The 27,238-nt window shown below is 42.3% G+C and overlaps 2 protein-coding genes across 3 annotated transcripts in view; one reads left to right on the top strand and one right to left on the bottom strand.

Moving 5' to 3' along the window:
• Window positions 1–12,144, top strand: part of stum (stum, mechanosensory transduction mediator homolog) — a 30,127-nt gene extending 17,983 nt beyond the window's left edge. Inside the window, exons 2-3 of the mRNA XM_029631411.2 lie at window positions 8,050–8,229; window positions 10,215–12,144. Coding sequence (XP_029487271.1) covers window positions 8,050–8,229; window positions 10,215–10,249 — 215 coding nt within the window. The 3' untranslated portion in view covers window positions 10,250–12,144. The remainder of the gene's footprint in view (window positions 1–8,049; window positions 8,230–10,214) is intronic.
• A 3,718-nt stretch (window positions 12,145–15,862) lies between these two features.
• The window catches only part of LOC115107784 (inositol-trisphosphate 3-kinase B-like), a 60,371-nt gene continuing 48,995 nt past the window's right edge, over window positions 15,863–27,238 (bottom strand). For both annotated transcript variants that reach the window (XM_029631413.2, XM_029631412.2), the window contains exons 6-8: window positions 26,612–26,713; window positions 22,319–22,390; window positions 15,863–19,567 (exon numbers count right to left, since the gene is read on the bottom strand). In XM_029631413.2, coding sequence (XP_029487273.2) covers window positions 19,346–19,567; window positions 22,319–22,390; window positions 26,612–26,713 — 396 coding nt within the window. In that variant the 3' untranslated portion in view covers window positions 15,863–19,345. The remainder of the gene's footprint in view (window positions 19,568–22,318; window positions 22,391–26,611; window positions 26,714–27,238) is intronic.

Here is a 27,238-nt window from a genome sequence, read left to right on the forward strand (position 1 = left end):
CCCCTATTGTATCACTCCCATTGCACTCCCTCCCCATGGCACAGCTGCGGTTTCCATGACAGCAGCTAGAGCCTACCAGAACAGAAGGCTTTCCCTACCTGTCTGCTCCATGGACGGTTGTGCCTGTCTTTCTGGAGTAGGATGCATAACAGGGAGATTACGGGCTGTTTTAGGGAAAGCTAATTGCGTACACTTGAAACGACCACTCACATTTTTAAACCCTAGATGAAGTGATTGAAAATGAATAATGACATAGTACTGGGCTTTAGTAAACTTGTAGTACAACCCATGACTGACATGCTTAGATTGAGCCCCTACATGCACAAGCATCAAATGCATGTCTAAGCTTCTCCACCGCCAGTCATGAATAAGATGCTGCACTAAGACTTAACGTAACCTTGACATCTCTAGAACACAAGTCATGACGTGAGTGAACACAGTAGGGCATATGCAGTATCTTACAGTACAATAGTGGTGCATCCAACACATGGAAAAGTGAACTAGCTTCATTAGGACTGTGTGAGAGAGAGAGAGAGAGTGTGAGAGTGAAAGAGAGTGAAAGAGAGAGAGAGTGAAAGAGAGCGAGAGAGAGCGTGAGAGAGAGCATGAGAGAGAGCGTGAGAGACAGAGAGAAAGAATGAGAGAAGCCATGGAGCCAAGCCATGGAGATGCTTGGTCCTTGGTCCGGCACCACACCTGGCTTACATATCCTCATCCCAACAGAATCACAGAGGGTAGATTTATGTTTCACCCTTTAGATGAGTGAGATAATGTCAGGCACACTCCTTCCCTCTCTTCATCCATCCTGCTTTAATACTGTACAGCAACCAGGTGGCCATTAGAAATGTAAATACACTGGGCTATAAAACATTTGCCGTCCGTGGTGAGTGGTTAAAGTGAGGTGTCGGAGTATGTACGGTACCAGCTGCATGCTGAATGATTAATGACAAGCCCTAAGAAATACACATGAGCCTTCCTTCCTAGAAGCAACTTAATCAGCTCCATCCGGACACATTCACATTTCCATTACTGAAAACAGAGGAAAATGAGGTCTGGGTACACATCACAAAAGGATTCATAAGAGTACAGATCCCTCATATGATGCACGAGCTTCGGGCTGCATGCGGACATGTTGATGTGCTCCCCCAGTCTCTAATTGCGTTGACTGAACTCCCATAATGGCTTTGTGTCTTGGGTCAGATGCAAACAAGAAGACACTAGGTTACACTATTTGTGATCATGGTTGAGAGGTTGACTAATTGATCTTTGACAGTGGGAATGCATTAAATTCAAAACTCCTTGAGGAGCTCCGTTAGTCCATTTAATCAGATTAACTACAGGCTTTGGACCAATGCTCATGTTGTCCTTCTCTGCTCCACCTCTCTAGAAATAAGACTGTTGGTTGTCCTGTGGGAGACATAGCACTGGTATCATTGGCTGTCCCCCATCAGGAGAATCCTGTTCCAGTCTCTCCCTTAAAATTGACTGTATTGTAAGCTAACATTGTTAGCATTGATAAACATTGATAAAGTGGAGTCTAATACCAGTGGGAGAATGGTGTCTGTTGCCAAGTTTTTCTGACTCTCCTTTAGATGTAGAAATGTTCTACAACCCACCACAATTACAACAGATAAATGGAGTTGATATGAGATACTGTCTTTTATAACACAGTCAATCAATCTAGTATATTTCAATTCATACTGGATCTCTTTCTGTTCTAGATTCTGGCCATTCTCAATTAGACAGGTCATACATTGTAGCACCTGCAGCCTGTTAGTGTCTGGTGGCGATGTCTCAGGCCCAGAGTGCCTTCTAGGCTTGTCCTGGAGCTTGAGCCCCTGCTTAATGTCATAAATTGAGGTCACTTATGCTCATAGAATTGTCCATTTCGGGTCTGTGCGCCAGGAAGACTTGGAAAATTGCACCATCAGAGCAGACTACACATCTGCATGTAACCTCAAGGCTAATACCATGTCTCCCAGGCACACACACACACACACTGTTACCAAGCTGTCACAGACAGTGTGTTAGCATCTGGGGACCAAAAACACACAGCAAGGCACAGAGTACTGTATGTGGGTCATGCTTTGATGCAAGCCCAAATGTCCAGTATTTTTATACTCTGTCGGCTGCCCCGATATGTTAAGAGGAGCCATAAAGATATAACCATAACAAAATTATGTTTATGTCCCTCTCCAGCTTGCTAGAGCATGGATGTTGTGGTATGCTGCCTCAATGAGAGAGAGAGCAGATCTGGGAGGAAGTTGAGCCCAGGCAGGGAGGGAGGCCCAGTAAGAGTGGGTGCAGGTTCCTGGGTGGATGATTGATGGGGTGTGTCTGCTAGTAATGTTGACAAATGCCCTCACCTGCCTGGCTTATATAGCTCTAAAGTGAGTGGAGGTGAAGAAGGGATGGGAAGGGTGCGGTTGTTGTGAGGCAGGGGAGTATGTTTAGCAGAGGTCGTTTTCTATTTCCTTCCTGGCGTATCCAATGGTCTCTCTCTGTATGGGTTAGTACATGCCTGTGAATGCTTAAGGGTTCAGTTTACTCGTGCATTTTTTGCCCAAGCCTTCGTATGTTTACTTTACAAAGACAGTGTATCTAAATATTGCGGGAAACTGACCTTTTTTAATCATTCTGAAACTACATCATGTACAATGTTCAATCATAAATGTGAAAATCTAAGCTTTGAGTAGCACAGGCAAAAGTACCATTCAAATCATGAAGAAAAAGCTTTTTAGGTTCTCGAACACGTTAGCACCTAGACTGAAGTGTGGAACAACATACGAGGCCCATTGTTGCTCAGTACTGTTGGCATTGAGTTTGAGTTGTTAAATAGGGCAACTGCAAATAATAAAACCCCTCTTACTGTAGATCAAAGCAACTCAACTCTCCTTTAAAAAAAGTGTTCTCTTTCTCTTTCTCTCTGGAAAGTAGAAGCATTCACCATACTGGAGGGGACAAAACACACTCACAAACAAACACAAACAGGCAGGGAGAGACAGAGGCAAGAAAGCCTTTGTATAAAAGTTCTGCTTCCTCACTGAGCTTAGATGAGTTCCCCTTTAATTCTGTCCCAAGTGGTCCCTTCCAAGGCCACTTGCAGTGAAAGTTCTCTCTCTAAAAAAAAACAAGGACTAAATGGGATAATTAACCTTCCACATTTTCAGTTGGCACTAAGTGCAAACGCTTCAGAAGATTACAGTCATCAGTGGCGTAATGCATGACGACGATGACACTAACCATACTCCTGGCTCTCACTCCACACACAGACTCTGTGCACGGGTGGGCGGGAGGAGGGAGGGAGGGATGGATGGATGGAGGGGTTGATGGGGGTTGAAATGTTGCTTAATGAGGATTGGCCTGGGTGTGAAGGCGTTAGTAAGTCAGGGAGACAGTTGACTGTGGACAATGCTCTCAGTCTGTTAACAGCTTAGTGTCACAGATATAGAGGGAAAGAGAGAGAGGATAAGAGAAGAGAGAGACAGAAACAGAGAGTGAGACATCATTAGTGATGAAAATTCCACCAAGAGATTTAACTTTCGTTCGCATTTCTTGTCATTTTAGGATTCGTGAAAGACGGGACGATCTCATATTTTTCCCCCAAATATTTGTATTCACAACATTTTAAATATATATTTTGATAGACCAAAGTACTGTATCAGCTATCACACCTAATTATTGCATTTGTTTATAAAATGCAACTAACTGGATTTATGTCAACTCTGTCAGACACCATAAAAGGCATTTCATTTTTAAATGTATTGTTCAACAAGTGTTTTAAATGTCTTGATTGTTTAATCCTAACATTAGATTATTCAAATATGTAATACAAGTCTCGAAACATGTTTTTATTTTATAGTGCTATGTAATACTCCAGGGCTAATTTTGTTAGCATTTTAGTTTTTCTAGATTCAGAGCATAAAACAACATTTAAAAAAGCAAACATTATCTAGCACAGCAAATACTGAAATAGTTTAAGCATATGTTATTTTGTTTATTTTTTAGGGAGAATATTTTCAAAAAAGGGGGATCTTAAGGGCGTTTAGCCATCAGTGACAGAGTTGACAAGCCACTGACGGAGTTGACAACAGATACTTAAAATATACATATTTTTGCCTCTGAAAATAAAGTTTAATGCAAGCATTTGTAAAACAAAGAAAATGGTTCATTTGAACCCCCCCAAAAAGAACCATTCTATCAGATCTTTCAGCACTCTGATGGAGTTGACGATAGGCAAAAATCTTACGGAATCGTATTTTTCATCTTCATTCAAGTGGTACACAACATTTTTGTTGTTGTTTTTCCTCAGTTGCTTTATGACTTTAAAACCTAATGAAAATAAACATATCTGAACCAAAATTCACATGCTATCTTAATCTATCAGGGAGCTGGAGTTAACAGTTTATGGTTGTGACCTTGGTGATTTCAACTTTGTTTGTTTAAATATATCAAAAGTAGAGAACTTTACAAACCATGAGTGGTTTTGTTGTACTACGTGTAATGAGGACATGATGGTATACAGTGCTTTCGGAAAGTATTCAGACCCCTTTACTTTTTCCACATTTTGTTACATTACAGCCTTATTCTAAAATGGATTAAATAAAAATAAAATCCTCATCAATCTACACACAACATCCCATAATGACAAAGGGAAAACTGTTTTTTAGAAATGTTTGCAAATGTAATAAATATAAAAGACTGAAATACCTTATTTACATAAATATTCAGACCCTTTCTATGAGCTCAGGTGCATCCTGTTTCCATTGATCATCCTTGATGTTTCTACAACTTGATTGGAGTCCACCTGTGGTCAATTCAATTGATTGGACATGATTTGGATAGGCACACACTTGTCTGTATAAGGTCCCACAGTTGAGAGTGTATGTCAGAGCAAAAACCAAAACATGAGGTCAAAGAAATTGTCTGAAGAGCTCCGAGACAGGATTGTGTCGAGGCACAGATGTGGGGAAGGGTAGCAAAACATTTCTGCAGCATTGGAGGTCCCCAAGAGCACAGTGGCCTCCATCATTCTTAATTGCAAGAAGTTTGGAACCTCCAAGACTCTTCCTAGAGCTGACCACTTGGCCAAATGGAGCAATCGGGGGAGAAGGGCCTTGGGCAGAGAGCTGACCAAGAAGCCTATGGTCACTCTGACAGAGATCCAGAGTTCCTCTGTGAAGATGGGAGAACATTCCAGAAGGACAACCATCTCTGCAGCACTCCTCCAATCAGGCCCTTATGTTAGAGTGGCCAAACAGAAGCCACTCCTCAATAAAAGGCACGTCAGCCCGCTTGGGGTTTGCCAAAAGGCACCTAAAGGACTCTCAGACCATGAGAAACAAGATTCTCTGGTCTGATGAAACCAGGTTTGAACTCTTTGGTCTGAATGCCAAGCGTCATGTCTGCAGGAAACCTGGCACCATCCCTACGGTGAAGCATGTTGGTGGCAGCATCGTGCTGTGGGGATGTTTTTCAGTGGAAGGGACTGGGACTGGGAAACCAGTCCGGATGAATTGAAATATGAACGATGCAAAGTACAGAGAGATCCTTTATGAAAACCTGCTCCAGTGCACTCAGGACCTCAGACTGAGGCGAATGTGCACCTTCAAACAGGACAATGACCCCTAAGCACACAGCCAAGACAATGCAGGAGTGGCTTTGGGACAAGTCTCTGAATGCCCTTGAGTGGCCCAGCCAGAGACCGGACTTGAACTCGATCAAACATCTCTGGAGGGACCTGAAAATAGCTGTGTATGGACGCCCCCCATCCAATCTGACAGAGCTTGAGAGGATCTGCAGAGAAGAATGAGAGAAACTCCCCAAATACAGGTGTTCCAAGCTTGTAGCATCATACCCACGAAGACTCGAGGCTGTAAACTCTGCCAAAGGTGTTTCAACAAAGTACTGAGTAAAGGGTCTGAATACTTATGTAAATGTGATGTTTACATTTTCTAGTTTTAATACATTTGCTAAAATGTCTAAAAACGTGTTTTTGTTTGCTTTGTCATTATGGGGTATTGTGCGTAGATTGATGAGGAAAACAAACAATCAATTTCATCCAGTTTAGAAGAAGGCTGTAATGTAACAAAATGTAGAAAAAATAAAGGGGTCTGAATACTTTACGAAGGCACTATAGCTGATCTTGCTCATTCCTGATTCATTTAGGATTTTAGACAATTCTGACGGAGTTCAGATCTCTGAACATATTCTTTAGGAATCACAGTTTTGAGATAAATATTATTTAAATTCAGAGAGCACTATTGTAAGAAACGGTTTTCAAGAATCCCTGCATTACTAATTTATTGTGCTAATGACTGCTCTAATGATGTATGATGTTATAAATGACATTGCAGAAAGCTCTTATATCTGTGACCAGATGCTGTACTAATGTTTTTAGGCCTTTTGCAGTGTGTACCAATAGACATAACATTTGTGGGTGGTAGTTGATAGCTGCCCCCCCACCCAAATATATATATATGTTTTTCATTAGCCCACTGTTGTATACAGTCCTAAAATGTTTTGCATGTCAGCAGTCAAGTTGATGCCCTCACATTCCTACATGTGCTCTGGTTGTATGTAGAATTACTGGGAGGAGACTGTTTTCTGTCATCTCTCATGAATTTATATTTTTTACTCTCCAGAACCATGGCATAATTTAGATTTGTAACTGATTCATTTACAGCAGGATGTAGCCTTCATTTGAAAAGGACACAGCAAATAAGCAGCATCTTAAATCGGTCCGAAATCACCTGACCTGCCATGTTCAATCTCACATACATAACCCTCGAAATGATTTGGATGAGATCCTTATATCAATCAATTAAAGAACATATTACAAAGATTAAGATTATGGTCCTTCCAACATTTTGTGTGGAATTGATTCCCTATGACCCCCCCCCCCCCATGTAAACCTACCAATCTGATCAAATGATTAAATGGGCTCACCATCTGAACAAGCCAAACTTGGCACAGGACCAGTGAACACAAGGACTGCTCGTTCTCTGCTGCCAACAGATTTTTGGGCTCTTTCCCTGTAAATGATGTTTATCTGTGTTTGGACGAAAGGCTATTCTTAGCCTGATTGGCCCGTTGTAAAGGAAAGGGAGGCAGACCTCTGGCACTAAGTACTCTATGTGTCTCGTTGGATTCTCGAGGATGATTAATGGTATGTCTCATTGATCAACCAGATTAAAATGAAACATAGTGGAAAAGGGGAAGGTTATTTATCCGTCCACTTCCTTTAGTTCCTATTTAGGGGAAGTAACCCTGATTTATTTGACGATTGAGAATAGTTCATATTGTGGAAGCACTGATATTTTCCTCTTAATTGTGGTTCTCCTCCTGGCAAATGACCCAGCAATGACAGAGAATAGATGTCCCTTGCTTCCATCCATCCATTTTGTTTTGGGATTATCTGTTTGATTTCCCCCAAAAAGGTAGACTGTGACTACTGCAGAATCAAGCTAGTTAAGCGGGCATTATCTTTGGAATTCCTTTTCCTCTCCTTCCTAAAGGCTAATTTAAGGACGGGTGTTGTAAATTAGCATTAGCTATACGCACGCACACACGCACGCACGCACTGTGGTCCCTATTCAAATCAACCATAAAATATGTTGATGCTAATTAAACATTATCCTAGTCACATGAGACAGCTCCAACCCAACCCTCTGGCCTAGAACTGTAAATAATATGTAATTTAGCTTTAGATCCAGGGCTGTGTGTGGGGGGGGTGTCAGGACCTGTATGAGTTGGCGATAGAAAGGGTTTGGTTCAGATCCCCAAAGGCACAAGGAGTTGCATCAGTCTCAGCCATATATACTTCAAGCTTATTATTCAACCTTAGCCTAATTGACTGAACAATGTTTTGGACCATAAGTCAGTATACATAGTGTTACTCTGCTGCGTATGAATTCATACTGTATTTGAAACTGCCTTTTCTCTTTGATCTCCCAAAATCCTGTCTTTGTGAATTTTCTTTGTCCCAAGTCCTGATATGTGTGCATGTTTGCGTGCGTGCATTCGTGCCTCTGCGTGTTCTCTCTGCAGGTACGTTCGTGTCTGCCTTCACGGTGCTGTGCGGAGCGCGGACAGACCTGCCCGACCGCCACATGTGCTGTGTGTTTTGGCTGAACATCGCGGCAGCCTTCATCCAGATCCTCACAGCCATCATCATGGTGGGCTGGATCATGAGTATTTTCTGGGGCATGGACATGGTCATCCTGGCAAGTATGTGTCACTCTGCCTTATGCATTTCCACGTGATTGAGGTAACTTCAGAAAGTCTATGTGGATTAGGTTTATTATTGTGTATCAACGGTCTTTACGGGACATTTTCAAGGAGCCCATCATAAGACAGGTTAGAAAAGGTCCAGAAATGTCATATGGGGACACCGCACATGAACTGAACACACATGTACTGAACACAAGAGTTCCAGCTGATGTCAGCAGGGATGCGTTATAAGGTGCCTAGATGCAGGCGGAAGAGATACGAACATTCCATGAACTAATGCATTTTTGTGTGGGTGGGGAGGGAGTGTATGATGATGGTGTTGTTTGTATGTTGCGTCAATTGATTTGATGTATTTATGTGGAAGCAGCAGCACTCTTATTGTCCAAGTCAACGTAGATAATAGCATATCTATGTTCATGGGCAGGGTTAGGAGTTTTTCTTGACCACAGGAAAAGCTCCTGGTCCTGTTCATAGAGGGTTGTGTATGATATCCTCTCTATACACTTTGCAGCCACAGCCCCAACAGATAGACAGGTTTTTACATGTGGTTTGATGGGTGCTGTAATTATCTCTCTCTCTCTTCAACGCTCACTGCAGATTGAATTGCGTAGCTAAAGGCACTTCTCTGAATGTGAATTTCAAAATATCTCCATCTCTTTAAGAGGAAATGACCAGAATAGATATATTGGCTCACATTGTGAATGAGATACTTGGCATATAGATCCCGCTCTTCCGCTTGTACTATCTTGTGTCTGCTTTATGTTATCACTTGAGGCAGTTTCATTCAAATGAACCATGCTCTATAGCTACAGAGTTCTCCCCATTGGTTCCACTGATGCTTCTCAGATTGGCTTGGATTTCATTAGTAGAGTTCTCTCTCTCCATGCCACATAAGGGGATGGATTCCTTTGAATCGTGACAATTGCTATTGTTCGCAGAGAGCAGGCCTTTGTCAGGATAGCAATGTGGTAGTAATTGCTGTGAGCGTGAGAGGAGGCCTTTGTCAGGATAGCAATGTGGTAGTAATTGCTGTGAGCGTGAGAGGAGGCCTTTGTCAGGATAGCAATGTGGTAGTAATTGCTGTGAGCGTGAGAGCAGGCCTTTGTCAGGATAGCAATGTGGTATTAATTGCTGTGAGCGTGAGAGCAGGCCTTTGTCAGGATAGCAATGTGGTAGTAATTGCTTGAGCGTGAGAGGAACACTGTTGAGCATATTCGTGTTGTTATTATTAATCCTGTTATTGAATTTAACCACTGAGCTCCGGATCTCGCCTTCTAACTAACTTATCTTCTTTTCATATCGACGAGGGCTGTTTTCAACAGTGTTTGTTTACTACAGTAATCTTTCTCTGGACATTTTCTAGAACATGTTGTTCCACTGTGTAACATGCAGCTTCTCACAGTCGAAATATGAATTGTTCTCATGTTTCTTCTCTCTGTTACTCCTCCTAAATGGATGAAAGTTTCTGATGGTAGGTACTGCATGCATAGTACTACACAGCTGCCTCGTCTCACTCGCTGCCACCATTGCTTTTTCCTACTCCATCAACTCTCCATCTCTGTCAATGTGCCTGTGCCTCCACCACCTCCCCTCTGGCTGTACCTCACACTGTTTGGGTTTGATGTCCTCCGTCGTGCTCATTATAACGGTCCCCTGAATGTCCTCAGCCCTTTCCCAGTCCGAGCATGCTTTGCAGCTTGCATCGTCACAGATCAGCGAAGACACTATGCTTCTGAGCTGTTCTGGATCTGCAACTGAGATCAGGACTCTGCCTCAGCAGTGCATGTCTGGGAAGAGTCCTCTAAAGGATTTTCCAATAGTATATATTAAAATGTAATTCTCTTATATCTTAAAGTTTCACTTGGAAACATTATGCCATACTCAGTTTACTCAGGTTATTCAGGGGTCACTTATACCCCAGGCCATTGCACTCAGTTTATTCAGGTGATGTGTAACCTCACTACGCCCTCTCTCTCCTCCAGGCTATAGGGATCAGAGGGTTCCCCAGCAGGTTTAAGGCTGGCCCAGCCCAGCTCAACGTGAAGCCTTGATGTACAGTTGTCTCCTATCGCAACATCCCCCTGGGGGAGAGCCAAGGCAGGATGATATTCACAGGCTTAACCCCACCCTACCTACTGTACCATATCGCTTTCTGCTACTACTGCAGGTGCAGCTCCACTTCACAGCTCAGTGGTAGAATGAGGAGCACGTCAACATTGATGCAGAGGTGTTTTCTACATGTGCCCAAAGTGTCCTGTGAAGAAAATAACAGAATGAATTATGAATATGTGCCAACTGTATGTACAGTACTATACCGTGTGCTAAGGACTATCCATCCTGTCTGGGGCACTAATTCAGTGTTCAGGGGTCTTTGTAAAAAAAATGAAATGTGCAGTTTATTCCTCTGTGTATGTTATCAGCTGTTCAACCACACTCTTATTATGACTAGTAGACTTCAGTAGACTGAAGATGGTATCAGTGCCTGTCAAGTCCGCCAGGATTGTATAGTATGTGATGTTATTAATGGTCCAATGCCGCCGTTTTTATCTCAATATCAATCATTTCTTGGTAACAATTAAGTACCTTACTGTAATAGTTTTCCATTAAAATGGTCAAAAAGAAACAAAAAGGGCTTCTTAGCGAAGGGCAATTACTCAAGCAAGAATTCCACTAGGACTGTCTGGGAGTGGTTTGAGTAGGGAGGGGAAAACTGAAAATTAGCTGTTATTGGCAGAGAGGTTTGGAACTCTCTTTCTTATTGGTCTATTAACTATTTTAACGCATGGTGATGTCACCATGGAAGGTCAAAACTCCATCCCACCAAAACAGGCTGACATTTCAGGCAGCCATTTCAAACAGCTCTTACACTATAAGGGCATTATCATAATTCTTACGAATTCACAGTATTATTCCAACCTCATAGTGTGGAAATATATATAAAACACAGACAAATCTAATTTTTGACTGCACTGGGCCTTTAAAACGTATGGCATATGGAGATGCACTTGTTTTATATCTTGTAATAATCTGCATGGATACCTTTGTATCGTTTTTCAGATATGTCTATCGTATATAAAGACTACTCACATCACACACATTTATAGCCTTCTGTGACTACTATTTAATGGTTGTTGTTTCTGTTGTTCAATGTCAGTGTATTGTTCAGTGAATCATTATGGGCCAGTTGCCATAGATACTGTCCATTAATTAAGTGTCTGCGTGTTACACATGGGACTAAAATGAATGTAATTGGTTATTTTTGCCTCGTGCAAATGGCAGAAGAGTGAGACACAACTACAGCGACCAGTTGTCCATTTAAATAGTGGTATTTTTAAGCTAGAAATAATAGAAAAGTGGAAAAACAGAGATGGTAGCATACGCTTTGATTGTGTTTTGAAGACATCTATTTTTTAAACACGTTTATTACAGTCAGTTCCCTTAAATAGACCCAGGCGAGAGCTGACAGGAGCGTGAAAAAAGTGTCAGAGGAATGTAGCTAGCAGTCGGCCAGATATTATATTTTGTTCAGATGGATACTTTAAGTTATGCAGTTTAATCTTGTACTTTGTCAAGATTCAAGAATGGAAGCATTTGTCAGTGGCTTGTGTTTGAAGAAGAGTGTGTGATAAGTTTATTTCAGTATTACGGATAACAAAAGTATAAAGAAAAAGATTTAGCTCCAAGCATTGATATGTCACATTTCATGATCCCTGCACTTGAATGCGATGGATTGTGAAGAATATAAAATCCTCATTGGAGACTGAAACGACTTTCACAAAAGGAGATATTCAATGTATCTGTGAAATTTAAAGACCACTTCTAACTGTTCAATTATTTTACAGAATAAATAAGATGATTGCAACAAAAAGCTGTAATATCACATTGGTGTACAGAATATCAAATATAAGTGACACGCTCAATAAACAAAGTATGTCATGAAAAACTCTGTTTTTGTACTGAATATGTGGAAGTTTTAACAGGCTCTCTCTTGTCTTGATCGACCAGAGCTTTTACTAGACCATTCCCATTGAACCAGACTGTTAACAGCAGATAGTTAACCCAATTTTTTCCCCCTCATAAGCAGACCTGTTGTTGAGAGGTTTCTGGTACTTCTCCATTTGCTACGATAACAGCACTTGGACAAAGGTGCCATTGGGGGACACAGAGGCTTTGAGGGACGGGAGAATAGCGAGGGAGGGGTCAGTAATTGGGGGACACAGAGGCTTTGAGGGACGGGAGGATAGCGAGGGAGGGGTCAGCCATTGGGGGACACAGAGGCTTTGAGGGACGGGAGGATAGCGAGGGAGGGGTCAGCCATTGGGGGACACAGAGGCTTTGAGGGACGGGAGGATAGCGAGGGAGGGGTCAGCCATTGGGGGACACAGAGGCTTTGAGGGACGGGAGGATAGCGAGGGAGGGGTCAGCCATTGTGCAGAGCTGAGCGGGAGAGTTAATAGAGAGACAAAGGTGCCTGCGCGCTCTAGTGGTCAGTACAGGGCCCAAAAGTATTAGAAAACCTCGGTAAGGCTTGTTGTGGGTAGGCAGACATGGCTTCACAATTGTCCTAAGACCAATTGTCTAAGGTTTATGATGGAATGTTGTATAAGAGGGTATTTACGTAGAGCAATTAGTCTTTTGCGTCTCACATTTTATTGTTGAAAATGCAACCAGACTGTTTAACAATGTGTCATTGATGTAGCGTGCTAGATAATGGTTATCCTCTTTTTCTCTGCTTCAAAGCAGCAGACAGACAAACATCATCTCTATTGAATCAACAGTAAAACGGATATTGTTACAGTATTTGTCTTTAATATGTCTTGGAAGGATTCCTTCCCTCTGATAGCGGGCTATTAGATCCCTTTTCTCCAAATTTGGAATTCTCTCTCCTGGTTGAACAGACATTTCATGTTGGATCTTTTCAGACAGCGACCGACAGTATACAGCATTCTATTAGTGATTAGGAGACAGTAAGGTGACGGTAAGATGGTGATACACCAAGACGGGTAGAGATTTGATCCCAAAGCCTTCGGTGGGAGAAGAAAGAGCATTAGTCTATTGTTTCAACCATGACATTACAGGCCAGTAGGGGGCACTATGACCTTTATAAAACGACTAAGACACTGCTCATCTCAGCAATGGTGCCACTGAAAACCTGACTATGCTGATCTCTAGTAGTCTTCTGATGGAGTCCTACCTCTCAGCGGGCTGTTCATTTTCTGTCTCAGAGAATGTGAGTGAATGTAAGGTAATGGGAGACAGTGCTTCCTCGATCCTTTGGATATGATGAGGCCTCAGCTCTGCTTCTTGTCTGAGGGTTATCAGAGGTATGACATACATTTCCTCTGGGTTTCTGTAAAGTGGGACTCCAGCATTCCACGCTCTCGGTTTCCTATGATGCTGTTGGCTGAGGAATGTACAAGAAGTGTTCTCACCATCACCAGCTGCTCTGTTTCTCAGTGACATCACTGAATACACAACACATGCGTATGTAAAATAAAGGTAATCCTTTGTGATGTATGCTGTACATAATAGTTTGGTCTATCGTCAGAAGCCGGGAAGCCCAAAATGACTGTGGCATGCATCTTGGGCAATTTCTACCTTGGATGTGATGTCCCTCACACTAATGCAGTCAGCTAGGACTGTTGAATGGCATTAATGACATTTGTTCAAATGCAACCTAAACCTCTACAAATTGACCTCATAGATTGCTCTGATGTTTGATAGACCTGTCCCAGGGGCTAATTGGGCATGTTGCCACGGTGATCTATAAACATCTTGGGCAATTCCCATAACCTGATTGACAGAGCTGTACTTCCCTGCAAGATGTATGTGCAAACTAACTTCAAGACTTTAAAAAAGTACAGTGTTTGAAATTCTCTGAACATTGCACCCAGTTCAATTGATGACAGCTGACCACAGGAGGTTGGTGGTACCTTAATTGGGGAGAAGAAGCTCGTATCAGTGAGTGGAGCAGAATGAGTGGAATGGTATCAGATACATTAAACATATTGTTTCCAGGTGTTTGATGCTATTCCATTTGCTCTGTTCTGGAAATGATTATGAGCCATTCTCCCCTCAGCAGCCTCCTGTGCAGCTGACATGTCATCCTTACCCCATGACTGAGATTTGCTTTCTGTCATCTGTCATCATCTCCGGAGATCAGCCCTGAGCCTTTTTACATCGACACGTCATGAGATGACAGGCAGAAAGGCTTACCCTGTTACACATGCAAGCCGTTGGCTACAGTATATTGTGATGAATATGGATGGGAAGATGGGATGGGGAAGAGAGGGAGGAGAGAAGAAGAGAGGATGTATGGGTGGGTTTCCTGCATGGCCCCTCTCCAAGCCTCCCTCTCCCCAGGCCAGCAGCGTTGTTCAGGCTCCCTGCCAGCCGCCTGACTCAGGCCAAGCATTACTAAATAAGGCAGTCCTCTCCTCCTACTTTGGGGAAAAAACACCCGAGCAACTCAATAAGATCATCATCATTCTCCCACGGCCACACCACCTCTTCTCACACTTCTGCATTAGTTCTGTTTTTAGTGTTCATGTAGTGTTTATTTTGACCTGTAACTCTGACGCACGCAGAGAATTATACTGTTTGTGGAAATGTAATGCTTCTCATGCCCCCTGACCTTCCATCTAACAAATAACATCTGCTTGTCATGATGTAGTTTGGCCACTAGAGAACAGCAAATCCATCACCCAAACAAAAGAGCCTGATCTGAAATGAGCGAATCACACCGTCTAAACACTGATAGATTTGGTGCTATTTCGGTGCTGTAACCATTTCAGAGGAAATCAACAGTTTGTTATACAGTAATTGACCACATAATATAATTAGACGAATCTCTATTTATACTTTCAGTGCTTGGGATTGTTGACATTATATTTTTATGTTAGCTAGTGGCCAAGCGGTACATACATACTAACACTGTTATCTGCTACAATGCCATGTTGAAAATGACCCATGTAATAAGCTGATGACTAAGAGGAGACATAAATAGACAAACATAATTAATAAACAAACCCCTACAGCACCAGCAAATGATGTATTTGTCTTTACATGTCAAGTGGCAGATTCATATATGGCTAACTATGACCTTCCTCATCTAGGGTTGGTGTTCTTCTAAATGTGTTGATGCGTGATTGTTGTCGTGTTTCCAGGTGCTGGTGGCTCCTTGCCTGTCAGTTGTCACGTGAACAGTTGGTGTGAGTGTTTACTCTCTGACCATAATCATGTTCTGGTAAAAACAACACTTCCTAGAACAGGTATATTCTTAGACAATAACCCATGTAGCAAAGCGGCCTAGGGGTGGGATGGTGTACTTCTCCTCTCTGCGGGGAGCTCTGAAAGCATGCTGCCATGTACCTCCTTAGATTTACCTGATCTGATTCCAAGTCGAATGTAGGCTACATCTCCCTGTGCTTGTGAGATCTGGAAGGTCAAATGTCTATACATGAGGGAGACAGGGGGAGAGATTTGTCTCATATGACATGATGAAAAGATTAAGAGCAGACTGTGTGAAATGTGCTTGACAAGAAGCCCATGTGGAATAGCTACACTTACCTGTGTCGTTACCGTAGCAGCGAGCACGTTGTACATTCAAATAAAAGGCACACACACATGGTAGCTTTTAAGCCATTGTTCAAATTTACTACAGTAAAAATGGTACAGTCAAGCATATTTTTGCTTACAGTATTTACATGATGGCATGATTTACATAAGCAGATCCATGGGGTGACAGCACAATGACCTGAAGAGCAGGGATGGGATTGGTCCACAACTCCCTGTAAATTCCATTTCATTCAATAAGAATTCCAGGTCAGTGTTTGAATTCGGAGCTAATTTAATATTATCTCCAACAATTCCCACATTCCAATTCAAATTCGATTTCCTCAGGCTTTCATATCATGTCACTGTTCAGACAGCCTAGCTATACTGGAAATATAGAAATATAAGTTGAAATTATTTCAAACAAATCCTGCGGTCAATGTTTGATACTAAGTGCATTAATTCAATTTACTAGGAAATGTAACAATATTGAATTCCAATGCCAATTCAAATTCAAACGGTCCAAACAATATCATTTCAATTCAATTGCAATTACATAACTTCAAGATAGCTGAATTAACTCTCCACATGAGCGAATTAAAGAATTCCAAATTCCAAATGAAATTGGAATGAACCAAAACCCTGCAGAGGATCCCAGGCACAATGTCCCCACAGTGTCACAGCACAAGGCTGGGAGAGGAAGGACTCAATCATGTCAACCTGGACCAGGGATGACAGATGAGGTTGCTATGGCAATCTCCATGTCAACCACTCTTTGGCCAGCGTAGCCCAAAACCAGATCATAGGTGTCACAAGGCACAAAAGAACACCTGGTAGAGTGCACAGAACACAGACTTCTTGTTCATCTCTAAAACATACAGTATTATTTACACATTGTAAAGAAGCAGTGACCATTGTATATTACAGTGACTTACTAAATGATTATATCATGACTGACTTTCAACAAAAATGAAAACACATGCATTAGTGTTCTTGTGCAAATGTCACAAAGAAATAAATATGGTCATGAGTATATCATTCTAAGAGACTTCACAAAAACAACAAGCACAACGACAGAGGAGGGATTTGAAAGAAGCTACTGAAGAAATATTGAAGTAAGAGAATAAAGGCAACATATTAAAATCAAAGTCACAATGTGTTTCTGGAAAATGCACCCATGTCATTTGTTTTATGCTGCTCAGTGTAATACAGTTCAGTAACAGCAGAGGGCACTCTACTCTTTATTTCTGTCCTTTCTGGTCCAGTGCAATGGGCCGATAGTATCAATCTCATGCAAACGTACCACAATCCTGTACATCACATTAGATTTAGATTCAGAAAGTGTATTAGTCACATGCACAGTGTTGCAGATGTAAATGCAGGGTACAGTGAACATCTTAAGCTCCGAGCTCCAACAGTGCAGGCCATTAATATCAAGTCATATTTTAACATACCAAACAGTATTTATTTCGAAACGTTTCAGGTTGATAACCCTGATGCAAAGGTAAAGTAGTTCAACGGCACTCAAAGACAGGACAAGTAAAGCACAAAGTTTTACGCCTTGGGTATTGGTCAAAACTATTGGTCCAGTTTGTCCTGCTAGAATCAACTGCCTCGAGCTCCACCCATTAAAGGCCATGGAGAAGTGAGCTGTTTCTTTAGGACATGATGTTTGCAGTCCTAACACACCACTCCCCTCTCAGTTCCTTAGATGTAGGTGAGAGAACAGTCATTTCAAAACAAGGCCAACCTCACCTCAGTCTCATAACTAGGACTATTGTATGTGATATGGCTATTAAAGGTGAATTAAACCCTAAAGTAAACTATTAAAAAAGGGTATTAAAGCCCATAAAAAAACTCCCATACCATGCAAGTTACTCTTTCTATGGTCAATGTCATGCGCGTGTGATCCGACTGTGATCAAAAACATGACTCAATGCTAATTGAATCCAAACAGACAATGATGACAATGTTGATCTGTTAAATGCCTATCTCTATGTCTGTATACTTAATAAATAGACAGTAGACAGACAACACCCCATTCGTTTTGTTTGCCACCTCAGGATGTTTGGGCATCAGGCAGGAATGGTATATATGAATGTCAAATTGCCATGCAAACAGCAATCACCATCTGTATTGTGCCCAATAACAGGATCCTAGGAAAACAGGATGGGGTGGGTTCATTCTAAGAGCAGTGATTATTATGGGTGTACAGTGGTAGACGATATACATTAATGACGGAGTCACAGGTGATGTCATCTCTGACTAATGGAACCATTAAAATAAGATAATAAAACCTGGGCCCGGTTTCCCAAAAGCATCTTAAGACTAAGTTCATCTTAGAACCATAGGGTACTAGCATGCTAGCAGATACCCATAGACTTTTGAGTCATTGCGCTAACGCTAGTTAGCATTGGCTCACAAAACTACCTCTAACTTCCTTCATCCTGGACACAAAGACATGAAAATGGTATCCACTAGTTGATCTGAGTCAAAGTAGATAAAGGGCCTCACTGCCAAGATCCCGAAGTATCCCTTTAAGATGCTTTTGGGAAACCGGGCCCTGGTCTTTTTATGTCTGCTGAAAGGCTGAGGCACTTGGCATATTTAGAATGCAAACTCATTCTCACTTGGTTAAGAGCCGTTTCCTGTTAGTCGCCCACTCCATCTGTTTCATGTACATTGACTTCTGAACTGACAGTCACTCCTCAATGGTTTGGATTACAGGAATGTCAACATTAGCCTTAATAAAATAGGTCATAATTACATATCAGAGTGCATTAACTTATGCCACCTTCTCTACTTTCCCTCCAAAGAAACTGGAATGAATATAGGCACAGCACAGTCTGAAGTACACTATTACATAATGAGGTACAAACTGAATGCATTCTACTGAAATGTGTCTTCTGCATTTAACCCAACCCCTCTGAATCAGAGATGTGCAGAGGGCTGCCTTAATCGACATCCACGGCGCCCGGGGAACAGTGGGTTAACTGCCTTGCTCAGAACCACAGATTTTTACATGGTCAGCTCGGGGATTCGATCCAGCAACTGCCCAACGCTCCTACGCGCCAGGCTACCTGACCCTGGACATTTTCTGTAAATCTTAAATTGTATATAAGTTTATAAACACAGGAAGTGCCACAATTCTGAATCCAACTATTTCAAATGTTTGGCTTTTACCACAAGGCCATGCACCATAGAAGTTGTAACTGCAGTGATACACACTGTTAGTTAACACTAAAATATATTTTTAAACTGTTTTAAAACAAAACAAACTAAAATCTCAAGAAGGGTTGTCACGGACTAGCTGCAGAGAAGGAACCTAACCTAACCCGTGGTCTCATCAGAACAGAAACACACTGTACAGCAGTATGTACAGAATCTACAAGTTTACACAAAACACTTGTGTGGTTACAGTTTGATATCTGGGGCCAGGGGAGAAGGGGAATAAGGGAGGGAGGGGTAGCTTTTTGGGGACATCAGAGGCGTCATTGTAGTGCGAGGTGGTGGTCCTGTCGGGGTTAGGCTTGAGTTGAGGGGGGGGGATAGTCCCTTTTTAGAGTGAGTCTGGCTTTGGGGTCACCACCATGTGGGTGAGAATGTCTATGAGGTGGTCCAGGCCATAGAGGTAGCCATCCTCACGGTTGCCCTCCTCCCAGGTGGCCCTGTGACTCAGGACCTGTCCTTTAGGCAGAGGGGTAGTCTTCCCAAAGTCTATCATCCACACCTTGGCCTGCTCACGCTTGTCATGGACGAACAGCAGTGAGCTGCCAATCACCTGGGGAAGGAGAGAGGGATCCATCTTAGTCCTCAAAACACTGAGACCCAAACAAAAAATATGTTTACAATAGGCTAGGACAGAAAGTTTCAAATAGAGTTGGAATGTGTGTATGGTAGCCATTTTAATAATAATAATAACTTTTTTTTTCTTCCTATTTTGTTGCATTACGACCTGTAATTTAAATGTATTTTTATTTGGATTTCATGTCATGGACATACACAAAATAGTCCAAAATGGTGAAGTGAAATGAAAAAAATAACTTATTTAAAAAAATTTAAAAATTTAAAAATGGAAAAGTGGTGCGTACATATGTATTCACCCCCTTTGCTATGAAGCCCCTAAATAAGATCTGGTGCAATCGATTACCTTCAGAAGTCACATAATTAAGTAAATAAAGTCCACTTGTGTGCAATCTAAGTGTCACATGATCTGTCACATGATCTCAGTATATATACACTTGTTCTGAAAGGCCCAAGAGTCTGCAACACCACTAAGCAAGTGGCACCATGAAGACCAAGGAGTTCTCCAAACAGGTCACGGACAAAGTTGTGGAGAAGTACAGATCAGGGTTGGGTTAAAAAAAAAGATCTGAAACTTTGAACATCCCATGGAGCACCATTAAATCCATTATTAAAAAATGGAAAGAATATGGCACCACAACAAACCTGCCAAGAGAGGGCCGCCCACCAAAACTCACGGACCAGGCAAGGAGGGCATTAATCAGAGAGGCAACAAAGAGACCAAAGATAACCCTGAAGGAGCTGCAAAGCTCCACAGCGGAGATTGGAGTATCTGTCCATAGGACCACTTCAAGCCATATACTCCACAGAGCTGGGCTTTAATGGAAGAGTGGCCAGAAAAAAGCCATTGTTAAATTAAAAAATAAGCAAACACGTTTGGTGTTCGCCAAAAGTTATGTGGGAGACTCCCAAAACATATGGAAGAAGGTACTAAAATGTAGCTTTTTGGCCTTCAAGGAAAATGCTATGTCTGGCACAAACACAATACCTCTCATTACCTCGAGAACAACATCCCCACAGGGAAGCATGGTGGTGGCAGCATCATGCTGTGGGGATGTTTTTCATCGGCGGGGACTGGGAAACTGGTCAGAATTGAAGGGATGATAGATGGCGCTAAATACAGGGAAATTCTTGAGGGAAACCTTTTTCAGTTGTCCAGAGATTTGAGACTGGGACCGAGGTTCACCTTCCAGCAGGACAATGACCCTAAGCATACTGCTAAAGCAACACTCGAGTGGTTTAAGGGGAAACATTTAAATGTGTTGGAATGGCCTAGTCAAAGCCCAGTCCTCAATCCAATTGAGAATCTGTGGTATGACTTAAAGATTGCTGTACACCAGCGGAACCCATGCAACTTGAATGAGCCAGAGTAGTTTTGCCTTGAACAATGGGCAAAAATCCCAGTGACTAGATGTGCCAAAGTTATAGGGACATATCCCAAGAGACTTGCAGCTGTAATTGCTGCAAAAGGTGGCTCTTACAAAGTATTGACTTTGGGGGGGGGGGGGGGGGGGGTGAATAGTTCTGCATGCTCAAGTTTTCAGTCTTTGTCTTATTTCTTGTTTGTTTCACAATAAAACATATGAAGCATCTTCAAAGTGGTAGGCATGTTGCGTAAATGAAACAAGACATACCCCTCAAAAATCTATTTTAATTCCAGGTTGTAAGGCAACAAAAATGTAAAAATGCCAAGGGGGGGTGAATACTTTCGCAAGGCAGTGTATAGCTCTTTTCATCAAATCGCTTAATTCTTTTTTAACCTTTATTTAAATAGGCAAATAAGTTAATAACAAATTCTTATTTACAATGACAGCCTACCCCGGGCAAACCTGGACCAATTGTGCACCACCCTATGGGACTTCCAATCACAGCCAGATGTGATACAGCCTGGATTTGAACCAGTGACTGTAGTGATGCCTCTTGCACTGAGATGCAGTGCCTCAGACTGCTGCGCCACTCGGGAGCCCAAAAATAAATGTAAGAATAAAGTCGGAGAAGCCTAATGAAGCATATCCTGTTAAGTATGGTCTATAATCGCCACATATAATCATGTTAAGTATGTTATCTACACCAAGTAAATAACTGCCCATTAAATCAACATTCTTCAAGCACCCCTCTTATTACTGTAAAGGTCAGTCATGATTCAGCTGTATTTGACTACTGTATGCACATAGTTCATTTACTGTTACACTTTATCTTCTGACTTAGAAGATCAGATACATATTTGATCAAATAGTTTTATGCTTTCTGTAGTTAGGTGACGGGGAAAATACTATTGTATGTTACAGGTTGTGTCTCACTACAGTATGTCTGGACAGATGGTCGATGTAAACGGGATTCCAGATAATCGTATTAGTCAGCTATTCCTGAGTTTACATAAAATGTCACTATAAAGTCAAATACAGTAGGCATAAATGAGGGATTAACAGACACACCCTGTATTTGACTCCACCTAAGCAGCAGGACATAGGTTATTCCAGAGAGGTTTGTTCTAGGGCCTGTGTCTCAACCTTTCCTCTGAAACGCCACAGTACCTTCAGAAGCCTGACAACGCTTCCTGTTTAGATTAACAATGTCCTGTGATTGGTTGGTGTTTGTGTGGGTGCCATTGTTCATGGGTTTCCACTGCACAGATTGTAGCCTCCTGTATCAGTTGAGTGGTACATGGGCGGATCTCAAATGCTTCTATTTCGGTAAATGTTACAACTCAAAAAATAGATTTGTTTACCTCGTGGGTCTTGAAGAAGGTTGATATTTCCAGAGTGTCCCTAATGTCCTTCAGTCGGTGCAGATAACAGTTCTGAAAACAGACAGATGACAGCACAAGATTTATTATTAAAACTACCCAGGGTGACGTGGGAAAATCTGAGCTAAAAAGCTTTCAGTATTTCTCCAATTTTAAGGACACAGAAAAAAACATAAACTAAACTATTATTATACTGGATACCAAATATATACTGAACAAAAATATAAACACAACATGTAGTGTTGGTCCCATGTTTCATGAGCTGAAATAAAAGATCCCAGAAATGTTCAATACGCACAAAAAGCTTATTTCTCTCAAATTTTGTGCACAAATTAGTTTACATCCCTGTTAGTGAGCATTTATCCTTTGCCAAGATAATCCATCCACCTAACAGTTGTGGCATATCACGAAGCTGATTAAACAGCATGATCATTACACAGGTGCACCTTGTGCTGGGGACATTAAAATGTGCAATTTTGTCACACAACAATGCCACATATGCCTCATGTTTGAGGGGAGCGTGCGATTGGAATGCTGACTGCAGGAATATCCACCAGAACTGTTGCCAGAGAATGTAATGTGCATTTCTCTACCAACGCCGTTTTAGAGAATTTGGCATTATGTCCAACCGGCCTCACAACCGCTGACCACGCGTAACCACGCCATCCCAGGACCTCCACATCTGGCTTCTTCACCTGTGGGATCGTCTGAGACCAGCCACCCAGATGGCTGATGAAATTGTGGGTTTGCACAACCAAGGAATTTCTGTATAAACTGTCAGAAACCGTCTCAGGGAAGCTCATCTGCACGCTCGTCATCCTCACCAGGGTCTTGACATGACTGCAGTTCGGCGTCGTAACCAACTTCAGTGGGCAAATGCTCACCTTCAATGACCACTGGCATGCTGGAGAAGAGTGCTCTTCACAGATGAATCCCAGTTCAATAGTACCAGGCAGATGGCAGACAGCATGTATGGCAGAGTGCCCCATGGTGAACACAGATGAATCCCAGTCCAACTATACCGGGCAGATGGCAGACAGCATGTATGGCAGAGTTCCCCATGTTGAACAGAGTGCCCCATGGTGAACGCAGATGAATCCTAGTTCAACTGTACCGGGCAGATGGCAGACAGCATGTATGGCAGAGTGCCCCATGGTGAAAAGAGTGCCCCATGGTGGCAGTCGGGTTACGGTATGGGCAGGCAAAAGCTACGGACAACGAACATAATTACATTTCTTCGATGGCAATTTGAATGCACAGCGAGACCATGACGAGATCCTGAGGCCCATTGTCGTGCTATTCATCCGCCGCCATCACCTCATGTTTCAGCGGGATAATGCGCGGCCCCATGTCACAAGGATCTGTACACAATTCCTCAAAGCTGAAAATGTCCCAGTTCTTCCATGACCTGCATACTCAGCAGACATGTCACCCAGTGAGCCTGTTTGAGATGCTCTGGATCGATGTGTACGACAACGTGTTCCAGATCCCGCCAATATCCAGTAACTTCACACAGTCATTGAAGAGGAGTGGGACAACATTCTACAGGCAACAATCAACAGCCTGATCAACCCTATGTGAAGGAGATGTGTTGTGCTGCATAAGGCAAATGGTGGTCACACCAGATACTGACTGGTTTTCTGATCCACGCCCTTAACTTTGTTTGAAGGTATCTGTGACCAACAGATACATATCTGTATTCCCAGTCATGTCAAATCCATAGATTAGAGCCTCATGAATTTATTTCAATTGACTGATTTCCCTATATGAACAGCTCAGTAAAATCTTTGAAATTGTTGCATGTTGCGTTTATATTTATGTTCAGTGTACTTTCTTTTTTCCCGATAGAAATAACAGCATTCTCCTTGCACTGTAATTTATAAATGGATAAGAGCTAGGTAAATGAGTAATCCATTTGGATAAGGGGATTGTAAATACAAATTGTTCCCTATATTTCGATTTATGTACATTTTAGCAAACACTCTTTTCCAGAGCGACTTACAAGAGCAATTAGGGTTAACTACTGTACCTCCCCCAGGGGAACATCAGCATATTTTTCACACAGACTGCACAGGGATTCGAACCAGCAACTTTTCAGTTCCAGGTCCAACACTCTTAACCGCTAGGCTACCTGCTGACCTTATAATTTCTGGAGACGAATGTGAAACCAGCCATATGGAATCAAACCGAAAATCATATCATCATGACATGTATTGCGGCCTCTTTTCCACAGTGAAATAGGCTATAAATAGTCGTGCCATTGTTCTGAATTTGTATTGTGTGCCCTCATAATTTGCGTGGATGAATTTTGGACACCCAAGCCATAGGCTTCTTTAGGGCTGAACCTGCCGAGCTGATTTTAATTATAGCCTATGCCCAGGTTTTCCTCTCCTCTTTTTTACAATTTGTATCATGTTAAAAATTAGCCGCTAGGCCTCCCGGGTGGCGCAGTTGTCTATCGCAGTGCTAGCTGTGCCACCAGAGACTCTGGGTTCGAGCCCAGGCTCTGTCGCTGCCAGCCGTGGCCGGGAGGTCCATGGGACGATGCACAATTGGCCTAGCATCGTCCGGGTTAGGGAGAGTCTGGCCGGTAGGGATATCCTTGTCTCATCGCACACTAGCGACTCCTGTGGCGGGCCAGGCGCAGTGCAAGCTGACCAGGTCACTAAGTGCACAGTGTTTCCTCTGACACGGGTTGGATGCGCGCTGTGTTAAGAAGCAGTGCGGCTTGGTTGGATTGTGTTTCAGAGGACGCATGGCTCTTGACCTTTGTCTCTCCTGAGCCCGTACAGGAGTTGTAGCGATGAGACAAGATAGTAACTACTAACAATTGGATACCACGAAATTGGGTAAAAAAAAGAAAATATTAGCTATAAGTAATACCCACATACATTTATAAATGTCACTTCAGTGTAAGTTTCCTTCAATTTGTACAGTAGTGTCCATTTAGCTTCAATCTGTTCCATTCCATGTGTTACACCTTCCATTATTTCATGGATTGAACTTGATTATGACAACAAGATGAATCAAACCACTGTATGTTTTACTCATCAATATGTGTTGTGCTTAAAGGCTCTCCAAACCATTTCCCTAACCCTAAAATGTGCCTAAATAATCTACAAGATCACAGTATTTTTTTAAATTACCAGTTGGTGCTGAAACGGAGACAAAGATGCATAGATGGCATTCTTTCTTTGATCCCAATTTTCTGACCTTGTTCTCTCAATGTATTCTAGTCTGTGGACAAAAGTCCAATTAAAGGTAAACCGTATTTAAATGGATGGCTTCAGATAAATGTACTGAAATCCCTATTGCATGAAAACTCCACGAGAAAATCTGTTGGCCAGCAAGTGGGAGGGTTTTCAGCAGTTGAATGACATTTATTCAGCGAGTGCAAGGGAACCACAATGGCAAAGCACATTACGAACCTGCCTAAGGTAAGTCTGAATACCAACTACTGAGAACTGGGTAGGAAAGCCGTGCGTAAGAAAGGCGTAATTTCCTAAGTTGGAATCAGCCCCCATAGCCTAGTTGATTTGATTGTGTTTAAAAGTTGAAATGGTGCTGGAATAGCGGATGCAGTGCTCACTTGTTGTAGCTCTCTGTGGTTCTAAATCAGTAGATGTTTAGTAAACTGTTGGAAACATTAACTTGATTGACCATGTTGTAGGTCAATAGCTATATGTAATAGTAGTTTTTTCCTGGCTTGGCTTCCACAGTGATTTTACCCACACACCGCTACTGGATTCCTAGGACCTTTTCTGAGACGCTTTGTGGATACAGGCCCTGTATTCATTACAGAACATTACCCATAGACAGACCATTCTATGAATTATGATAACTCCATAGTGCAAAACCCTATGGGACAACAGCTCAGCTCAGTAGAGAGAGAGATGAAGACCACACATGAGTGACAGTTAAGTACACAACAGTAGGGCCAAGACCCACCACACAGTGACAGATACAGTGTGTTTGGCTTGGGCCTAGTGGTACTAGATAAACACATGACAAACCAATGTGGAATGGAGGATATCTTGTTTGAGTGTTTAATTTCCCGGCTCTGTTTCCAGGACCCCGGGAGACCTAAATCACACACAGCCGTCCCGGCTATGATCTCACTTCCTGGGCCATTAGAGAGGTGGAAGTCCTTGGGAGTTCCCTCCAGGGGCCATTTGACCATGGGGCAGGGAGAGGTTTGCCGGAGCATTAGGGGGCTCCGGCTCACACACAAACACACCCCGAAAGAATCACAGAGACATATGCACACACACTCACCAGGATGTTCTGGTTTCCTTTGACAAAGTCGTTGAATGCTTCTGTCACTTGCTCCATGCTCCTAGTCTTTTTAAAGTCTCTGTTTACCGACCCGTCTTCCTTCTGCACAGACGAAGGGAAAGAAAGGCAGATATTTTTAGAGTCCAGCAGGATGGGGCCTCCAACAATTACATGATGTCTGAGGTCCCCCGTATACATGTGACACACACTGCTAGCTTGATACAAATGGCCTCTGTTATTCAAGGGGAGGCTAAAGAACTTCAGAAGTCAGACCCATACCGTGGCATCAGCATGCTTCAGTTAGGCTGGCGGCTAGCGAAAGTCAGCTAGGCAAACCGAACGAGTGTGCTCGCATACTCCCTTAAAAGAATAAGAGGCAATAGTTTGTTCATTTTGAGAAGCTGTAGCCAGTATACGCTTCCTCAAAATAGTCAGAATTCATCTAAGACAACTAAAGAAATCGGTCATTCATTTGGACGTTTTTGCAGAGGAGATCTTATTTTATATACATTTTATATCTACTGTAACTGAGATGTTTGGTGCAGTATTTCCAACTGAAAAAAATGTGCATGAAAACGAGTCATCTCTCGTTAAATGACAACAAAGACTTTATTGAAGAATCCCTAC

The sequence above is a fragment of the Oncorhynchus nerka genome, linkage group LG24, assembly GCF_034236695.1.
Source record: "Oncorhynchus nerka isolate Pitt River linkage group LG24, Oner_Uvic_2.0, whole genome shotgun sequence".
Classification (NCBI taxonomy): Eukaryota; Metazoa; Chordata; class Actinopteri; order Salmoniformes; family Salmonidae; genus Oncorhynchus; species Oncorhynchus nerka.